At 40.0% G+C, this 9,886-nt stretch overlaps 1 protein-coding gene and 1 long non-coding RNA gene across 2 annotated transcripts; one reads left to right on the top strand and one right to left on the bottom strand.

Annotated features, from left to right (window-relative positions):
* The first annotated feature begins 689 nt into the window (after nt 1–689).
* On the top strand, nt 690–1,412 carry LOC124269883. Its single transcript, XR_006896635.1, has 3 exons — nt 690–1,138; nt 1,227–1,286; nt 1,317–1,412. It is a non-coding gene; the product is annotated as an uncharacterized LOC124269883 (long non-coding RNA).
* Nucleotides 1,413–2,089: 677 nt separating this feature from the next.
* On the bottom strand, nt 2,090–9,448 carry LOC124269877 (ankyrin repeat domain-containing protein 50-like). The gene is made up of 6 exons (XM_046704927.1): nt 9,155–9,448; nt 8,812–8,911; nt 7,588–7,659; nt 5,990–6,189; nt 4,203–4,757; nt 2,090–2,131 (listed from the first exon to the last, which is right to left on the bottom strand). Exons 1-6 carry the CDS (start codon nt 9,446–9,448, stop codon nt 2,090–2,092), a joined length of 1,263 nt encoding a protein of 420 aa, XP_046560883.1.
* Nucleotides 9,449–9,886: the final 438 nt, after the last annotated feature.

The following is a 9,886-nucleotide window of genomic DNA, read 5'->3' as shown; positions in this document are numbered from 1 at the left end:
CTATTCAAGAACATTTTTGTCTGAAGAAATGTGTGAAAAAGTCTACAAATCACAGACTGACACATGTTAAATATATTGGCTACCTCTTGCTGGGTACCGACGTCTAAAATCTAGAATAACTCTCTACCAGCATGCAAGGAGAATTGCAAGGAACACGTGTTTTCTTTGTTTGTGTTAAGTATAAGGTTCTGCTCCTAAACTTCTTTTTTCCTTTCTTTTTTTTAAGAGTATATAACATTATACAAATTGTGTCACAAATGAAATCTAAGATCTGAGAGTTCGATGCTTAGAAAATACAAACAACATTTTAAATCTATTTATTTATGCAAAGATAGCATACTGTAAAACAAGTTACAACCCATTTCTGAAAAAGTACAGATCACAATGTATAACAATTAGACTACATAAATAAAAACTCAATAGTTTTGTCTTAACAGAAATACATTCCAAGCGGCATCCTATCACTAAAACATCAGACCAGTAAATACCCTTTGAAAGCCTTCACTTAGACGCAATATCACTTTACTGATATACTTTGTAAGCATTCAACAAAATTCAGCATTTTTTTAGTAAACCCGTGACCATATATCGGAATATGGCCTCTGAGCAAAAACATGTTGACAACATTCACTTATATGCAACATAAGCTACACAGTCTCTGGAAGAACACATGCTCATCTCCACCAACAGTTCAGTAAAAACAATATGAACACATTCACTGAAACACAAAGTCGGTGTCCACCACACGCTGTCGGCTTCAAGTCTCTCAAGTTGGCATGTCCACCACCAAATCCAGGTCTCCACTCTCAACCTTGTTTTCGTGAGCTATCTCCTGCATCAAGCACAGGTTGGTAGTAATTGTAATAACAAATGAAATATATAACGTCAGCACCAGAGAATAATCAGTCTGGGCTACCGTAGATAACTCCATCAGTCGTAAAAGGTAAAGTTGATCATACAATATCAGCGGTGACATCAGAAGTTTGTGAAATCGGAAGATATTTCCCGTAAGACACATTTTGCGCACCAAATAGTACGCGTTTGTTTCTTGTCTCTCAGATCCTATCCTGCGCGCTTAACATATGGTTACGTAGAGAATGGTTTCCAGGTAACTTGATAATGCGTAAGTACAGTATAGGTGTTTCATAGTACATAAGTACAGTATAGGTAGTTTCATATCAATAAGTACAGTATAGGTAGTTTCAAAGTACATAAGTACAGTATAGGTAGATTCATAGTACATAAGTACAGTATAGGTAGCTTCATAGTACATAAGTACAGTATAGGTAGATCCATAGTACATAAGTACAGTGTAGGTAGTTTCAAAGTACATAAGTATAGTATAGGTATGTTCATAGTACATAAGTACAGTATAGGTAGCTTCATAGTACGTAAGTACAGTATAGGTAGCTCATAGTACATAAGTACAGTATAGGTAGCTTCATAGTACATAAGTACAGTATAGGTAGCTTTATACTACGCAAGTACAGTGTTTCTTTGATCACATTGTCAAATATCACGCTGTTCACAGATATGTAAAGTGGTCAAACTAATCGTGTATAGGAAGTGTTGCATGCTGCACAAGTCTGCTGATAAAAGTTTAATTATTGGCAAATAAAGTTTGGAAGGAGGACCAGAAGCTGAAGAATTTGGCATAAATGCAATTAGAAAAAACTGTCATTTTTTGTTTCTTCATAATATTTAGTTATTTCTGCTTTAATATATCTAATATTCAGAGTTTGCTTTTTTCTGCTTTTTCTGTAAATAGCTTCTTTTTCCACCAAAATTACAGCATTCAGTGGATTATTGTGTCTGGCTTTGAATCCAAATAAAATATTCTCCAGTAAAAAAATTAACTTCACCTCCCGAAGCAGTTTTAAGCCATATCATTTTCACATAAAAGCATTCAAACAGCAGGTGTATCATGGTCTCTGGTTCTTGTCCACAGAATGATATTCCTATCATGTACAAAAAGCTATTTGTTGCTAAAAAATTATTTTAAATTTGAACCATCTCATGTTCACACTCTCAGTACATCTATAAGACATCAGATTATTATTTTCTTGTTCTGATCTATCAATTTTTCTATTCAAACACTTTTGGCGTTTTTCTTGTGCATCTGTCCTGAATTCTGGAGCAAATAAAACCTGATAAAACACTTTACTACCCTTTTTTATATTGATTATGTTGTATACATTAAATGGGAGAGTAGGGTCATATATCCTTTCTTGGTAATCATTAATTAAACTTCTTTTGATATATCTCACTACTGTTGACTTGATCCCTTGATATTAGATAAAATTTGTATCTAAACTGTATGGTTCTACAAGTTTGTTGAAAGAATAAATTTCACCATTTTCATTAAACATATCCTTAATAAAACATCTACCCTTTCCTATCCAGTGACTATATTCTACCAATTTGCCAGAGATAATAGAGTTGTACCATAATGATTGAGTCTTTACATCAGAAATATTAGTTATCTTATCATAGCATTTGGATAGATACAAACCCCATGCTGAAACAACATCCCTCCCGAAAATATGTGTAATGTATGGCACTAGAATAGTGTTCATATATAAATAATCCGCCAACCAGATAGTATTTATTCCTGAGATGAAAATTCCAGCATGTTTGACCCAATATGACATACTATACAGCCTTTTTATCCATGATAGTTTTTGTGATAACATAGTTAATTTAACACCAGGTACCTTAATCCATATGTAGGTGGTTGTGTCATAACACTTCTTTTGTACATAATTATAACACTGCTAGTGGAACAGGCTCAGAACGTATATTCATAAAATCTTTATACAATGGTTACACACTACACTAAAGTTTGTTTTCCAGAAAGTTCCAATCAACATTAAATGCTTATGCTACTCGTGTAGAATGTATTTTGCCTCATCTACAGATTGTTTCTCTCTTTGTTGGTAAGACAGCAACTTTCAGTTTCTATTCAACACGTAATCTTACACAAGATGTTGTACAATAACCATGTCCCCTCATTAACGTGCACAATTAATCAAATTATCACCAAATGTATCAAGCAGAGTGAGGTCTGCACCCTTTGATTCCAGGAAGTCAAACACTCCTTTGTGTCCATTGAGAGCTGCAACAATGATTGGTGTCCTTCCATTACCGCCTTTGAGGTTGATATTAGAATCTGAAAACAGATGTTCAACCAAAGCCATGTTGCCTCCCTGACAGGCAAGGTGAAGTACACTATCACCAAATGTATCAAGCAGAGTGGTCTCTGCCCCCTTTGATTCGAGGAAGTCAAACACACTTTTGTGTCCATTGAAAGCTGCAGCCATGATTGGTGTCATTCCCAGTTTGCCTTTGAGGTTGATATTAGAATCTGAAAACAAATGTTCAACCAAAGCCATGTTGCCTCCAAGACAGGCAAGGTGAAGTACACTATCACCAAATGTATCAAGCAGAGTGGTCTCTGCCCCCTTTGATTCCAGGAAGTCAAACACACTCTTGTGTCCTTTGAAAGCTGCAGCCATGATTGGTGTCCTTCCATTACCGCCTTTGAGGTTGATATTAGAATCTGAAAACAGATGTTCAACCAAAGCCAAGTTTCCTCCCTGACAGGCAAGGTGAAGTACACTATCACCAAATGTATCAAGCAGAGTGGTCTCTGCCCCCTTTGATTCGAGGAAGTCAAACACACTTTTGTGTCCATTGAAAGCTGCAGCCATGATTGGTGTCCTTCCATTACCGCCTTTGAGGTTGATATTACAATCTGAAAACAGATGTTCAACCAAAGCCAAGTTTCCTCCCTGACAGGCAAGGTGAAGTACACTATCACCAAATGTATCAAGCAGAGTGGTCTCTGCCCTCTTTGATTCGAGGAGGTCAAACACACTTTTGTGTCCTTTGAGAGCTGCAGCCATGATTGGTGTCCTTCCATTACCGCCTTTGAGGTTGATATTAGAATCTGAAATCAGATGTTCAACCAAAGCCATGCTGCCTCCCTGACAGGCAAGGTGAAGTACACTATCACCAAATGTATCAAGCAGAGTGGTCTCTGCCCCCTTTGATTCCAGGAAGTCAAACACGCTTTTGTGTCCATTGAAAGCTGCAGCCATTATTGGTGTCATTCCCAGTTTGCCTTTGAGGTTGATATTAGAATCTGAAAACAGATGTTCAACCAAAGCCATGTTGCCTCCCTGGCAGGCAAGGTGAAGTACACTATCACCAAATGTATCAAGCAGAGTGGTCTCTGCCCCCTTTGATTCCAGGAGGTCAAACACACTCTTGTGTCCTTTAAAAGCTGCAACCATGATTGGTGTCCTTCCATTACCGCCTTTGAGGTTGATATTAGAATCTGAAAGCAGATGTTCAACCAAAGCCATGTTTCCTCCCTGACAAGCAAAGTGAAGTACACTATAACCAAATGTATCAAGCAGAGTGGTCTCTGCCCCCTTTGATTCCAGGAAGTCAATCACACTTTTATGTCCATTGAAAGCTGCAGCCATGATTGGTGTCATTCCCAGTTTGCCTTTGAGGTTGATATTAGAATCTGAAAACAAATGTTCAACCAAAGCCATGCTGCCTCCCTGACAGGCAAGGTGAAGTACACTATCACCAAATGTATCAAGCAGAGTGGTCTCTGCCCCCTTTGATTCCAGGAAGTCAAACACACTCTTGTGTCCTTTGAGAGCTGCAGCCATGATTGGTGTCCTTCCATTACCGCCTTTGAGGTTGATATTAGAATCTGAAAACAGATGTTCAACCAAAGCCATGTTTCCTCCCTGACAGGCAAGGTGAAGTACACTATCACCAAATGTATCAAGCAGAGTGGTCTCTGCCCCCTTTGATTCGAGGAAGTCAAACACACTTTTGTGTCCATTGAAAGCTGCAGCCATGATTGGTGTCCTTCCCAGTTTGCCTTTGAGGTTGATATTAGAATCTGAAAACAGATGTTCAACCAAAGCCATGTTTCCTCCCTGACAGGCAAGGTGAAGTACACTATCACCAAATGTATCAAGCAGAGTGGTCTCTGCCCCCTTTGATTCCAGGAAGTCAAACACACTGTTGTGTGCATTGAAAGCTGCAGCCATGATTGGTGTCATTCCCATTTTGCCTTTAAGGTTGATATTAGAATCTGAAAACAGATGTTCAACCAAAGCCATGTTTCCTCCCTGACAGGCAAGGTGAAGTACACTATCACCAAATGTATCAAGCAGAGTGAGGTCAGCACCCTTTGATTCTACGAAATCAAACACGCTTTTGTGTCCTTTGAGAGCTGCAGCCATGATTGGTGTCATTCCCATAGTTTGCCTTTGAGGTTGATATTAGAATCTGACAGCAGATGTTCAACCAAAGCCATGTTGCCTCCCTGACAGGCAAGATGAAGTACACTATCACCAAATGTATCAAGCAGAGTGAGGTCTACCCCCTTTGATTCCAGGAAGTCAAACACGCTTTTGTGTCCACTAAAAGCTGCAGCCATGATTGGTGTCCTTCCATTACCGCCTTTGAGGTTGATATTAGAATCTGACAGCAGATGTTCAATCTGACAGGCAAGATGAAGTACACTATCACCAAATGTATCAAGCAGATGTTAACCAAACACATTTTGCCTCCCTGAAAGCAGGCAAGGTGAAGTACACTATCACCAAATGTATCAAGCATGAGTGGTCTCTGCCCCCAAATTTGATTCAGCAGGAAGTCAAACACACTTTTGTGTCCATTGAAAGCTGCAGCCATGATTGGTGTCCTTCCATTACCGCCTCTGAGGTTGATATTAGAATCTGAAACCAGATGTTCAACCAAAGCCATGTTTCCCTCCCTGAGGCAAGGTGAAGTACACTATCACCAAATGTATCAAGCAGAGTGGTTCTGCCCCCTTTGATTCCAGGAAGTCAAACACACTTTTGCGTCCACAGGAAGCTGCAGCCATGATAGGTGTCCTTCCCAGTTTGCCTTTGAGATTGATATTAGAATCTGAAATCAGATGTTCAATCAAAGCCATGTTTCCTCCCCGACAGGCAAGGTGAAGTACACTATCACCAAATGTATCAAGCAGATTGGTCTCTGCCCCCTTTGATTCGAGGAAGTCAAACACGTCTTTGCGTCCATTGGAAGCTGCAGCCATGATTGGTGTCCTTCCACAAAAGCCTCTGAGGTTGATATTAGAATCTGAAATCAGATGTTCAACCAAAGCCATGTTTCCTGCCCGACAGGCAAGGTGAAGTACACTATCACTAAATGTATCAAGCAGAGTGGTCTCTGCCCCCTTTGATTCCAGGAAGTCAAACACGTCTTTGCGTCCATTGGAAGCTGCAGCCATGATTGGTGTCCTTCCACAAAAGCCTCTGAGGTTGATATTAGAATCTGAAAACAGATGTTCAACCAAAGCCATGTTGCCTCCCTGACAGGCACGTTGAAGTACATTATCACCAAATGTATCAAGCAAAGTGGGGTCTGCCCCCTTTGATTCCAGGAAGTCAAACACACTTTTGCGTCCAAAGAAAGCTGCAGTCATGATTGGTGTCCTTCCATTACCGCCTTTGAGGTTGATATTAGAATCTGAAAACAAATGTTCAACCAAAGCCATGTTGCCTCCCTGACAGGCAAGGTGAAATACACTATCACCAAATGTATCAAGCAAAGTGAGGTCTGCACCCTTAGATTCCAGGAAGTCAAACACACTTTTGCGTCCACAGGAAGCTGCAGCCATTATTGGTGTCCTTCCATTACCGCCTTTGAGGTTGATATTAGAATCTGAAAACAGATGTTCAACCAAAGCCATGTTGCCTCCCCGGCAGGCAAGGTGAAGTACACTATCACCAAATGTATTAAGCAAAGTGGAGTCTGCCCCCTTTGATTCGAGGAAGTCAAACACACTTTTGCGTCCAAAGGAAGCTGCAGCCATGATTGGTGTTATTCCAATATCGCCTTTGAGGTTGATATTAGAATCTGAAAACAAATGTTCAACCAAGGCCATGTTGCCTCCAAGACAGGCAAGGTGAAGTACACTGTCACCAGAGTTATCAAGCAGAGTGAGGTCTGCACCCTTTGATTCCAGGAAGTCAAACACACTTTTGCTTCCACTAAGGGCTGCAGCCATGATTGGTGTCCTTCCACAAAAGCCTCTGTGGTTGATATTATAATCTGAAAACAGATGTTCAACCAAAGCCATGCTGCCTCCCTGACAGGCAACGTGAAGTACACTATCACCAAATGTATCAAGCAGAGTGGTCTCTGCCCCCTTTGATTCGAGGAGGTCAAACACACTTTTGTGTCCTTTGAGAGCTGCAGCCATTATTGGTGTCCATCCTTGTATGCCTCGATGGTTCACATTAGAACCTGCCAGCAAATACTGAATTATACCCATATTGCCTCCAAAACAAGCAACATGAAATAAGTTACCACCAAATGTATCAAGCATAGACAGGTCCGCTCCCTTTGATTCCAGGAAGTCAAACACCTTTTTGTGTCCCATGAGTGCTGCCAACATGATTGGTGTCCGGCCATGCATGCCTCTTTTGTCAATGCTGACTGAAGGTAGCAATTGCCTAACAATGGCAATGTTTCCTCCTTCACAAGCAAGGTGTAAAACACTATTACCCTTTATGTCCTGAACATCCATATTTGATATCGATACCAGCTGTTTGAAACACTCCTCTGATCCTGTCTTTGCTGCAACCAGTAGAGGAGTGTAGCCATTCACATCAACCCTGTTGAAAATATCTGTATTTGCCTGTGTATTTAACAGTGCCCGAAGAGTGTCTTCGTGTTGTGATTTACACACCAAATGGAAAATGTTTTGCATCCTGGAGTCAGAGGTATGGAGACTCGCTCCAGCTTTCAGCAGATACAAAAGTGTTTCAGTACTGCCATTTTCTGCTGCAGAAAACAGCAGCCTATTCAGTCTATCAGTCTGATCATGTCCATCAATCTTTAAGAGTAGCCATTTCAGTAACGTCACCTTGTCCATTTGAGCACAACATTCAAGAGCTTCTGTGATCTCGTCATCTGTGAACACGTCTCCAGTTTGAGTCTCCACATGTGTAACCAACTGTGGATTATGTCCCAGAACAGCCCAATACAAGAAACACTTTCCTTTTTCTCTTTGGTGAATCCATGCATGGTCCACTGAATCATTTGTGTTGTGTTTCGTCTCACCAAATGTCAGTCTTTCAAGAAGTTGTTCAGCTAGTTTGCTGTGCTTAAGGATTGGATGTGTTACTGACTTTGAAAACTTTCCTTGCTTAATAGCATTTGCAAACCGTGTGGACAGAAGATCATAATACTCTTCGGAAATGGAAATCAAATGAAGATTATCATCAACTTTGGTTTCTCTGACGGTTTCTTGGTGTACTCGCTCATACAGAAAGGCATCACTGCAGTTCTTCAAAACAAAGCTTGGATTGATGCTATTATATACAACACATGCACATGCATCATAGATTGAAGAATGAGCAAAGCCAACTGTGTCTCCTCTTGTGAAAAATGTTCCTCTGAAACAACGTGCTGCTTGACACATCCCCGAGCGTGTAGCTGTAGGTATTAGACGTATCACAATGTTAACTTTCTCATCCAACTCCTGGTCTGCATCATAACTTTCTAACTTTGTCAATTGTAATCTGCCTTCACAAAGTAACATCAGGACAAACACTGCAGATCGATCATTCATAGCACCAATTATGTCAGTGAGTTCCTCCCTCAAATAAGACAATGGTTCTTTGAAAAGTTTTCTGGGATTGTTTGAAAAAGTACAAAGTTTACATATGAGCGGGAATCCAAATAATTTTGAAGGTATTTCCAAATCACTGTATTCGGGTAGATTACCTTTGGAACAGTCATCTCGTATGTTCTTATGTCTCTCGTATATTTCCTGTTCCTCTGCTGCGGAAAGACTGTGTAAGGTTATATTCATCACTGCTTGTTCCTCAAACAGAGGAAAACAAACAAAGTGCAGTTGTGCAAGTCCATCATGAAAGTTGTATGACTTTGTTGTGAATATGACACGAATATCCTGCCTTTGACGCTTTCTTTCATCATCCTGTTTGTGTTTTCTTTCCTCTCTCCTAACCGACATAATTTGTTTTAAGACCTCCTTGCAGTGTTCCAAATGCAGATATAGATTTTTAAGAAATGATTTAATCAGTAGCACATCAGTGGACAAGCCTACAGTACCAAACATGTCATCGATGATGAGAAGCACTCTTGGAGTAGAACTGAGGCAGCTGTCCAAATCAAACTTGTCAATGCTTTCCACAAACACGACCTGGTAACCTCGGTTTCTGTACTGTGAACTCAATATCAGAGCCATTGTGGTCTTCCCTTCTCCCGAGGCACCACAGATTGTCACGTAACCAAACGTTTCAAGTTTACGCTTCACCTGTCTGTAGACATCTGTTTCAACAAATGTTTTCTTGGCTTCATTTAGAAGAAGTGCGAGAGTACCTGTGGACAAATACGACATTGTATAAACATACATGTGTTGTGCTTAGGACACATCGACGTGATTAAATATTCTGACGTTGAATTCGTTAACATGGGTAATTAATGTAAACTAAAATACACATAAAATTTCACCCTAATCAGGCCAGAGTTGCCTACTTAAGATTGTGACGTGATGAGTGCAAAATAGCGCCGTCTAATTTATGCGCAAAACATCATGAATATCAATGTATGATAAGAAAAGGTTGTCAAATAGTCATTTTCTGGATCTTTTATCAAAATGCTTATTTCGTAACTTTGCATCGAAATCGAAATATTTTGCATTTTGTCTTTTACTACTATGTTCTGATTGCAAAACATAAGTGGTATTTGAGATACCCTTAGCACCAGAGTTATACAGATGCTTTGACAAATCTCTTTGTGCGGGATGTTTAATGTCACAGTTAAAAATAGTCAAGCT

The sequence above is a fragment of the Haliotis rubra genome, unplaced genomic scaffold, assembly GCF_003918875.1.
Source record: "Haliotis rubra isolate DU_JTF1 unplaced genomic scaffold, ASM391887v1 Scf1484, whole genome shotgun sequence".
Lineage (NCBI taxonomy): Eukaryota > Metazoa > Mollusca > Gastropoda > Lepetellida > Haliotidae > Haliotis > Haliotis rubra.
This window is presented reverse-complemented; position numbering and strand designations above follow the sequence as displayed.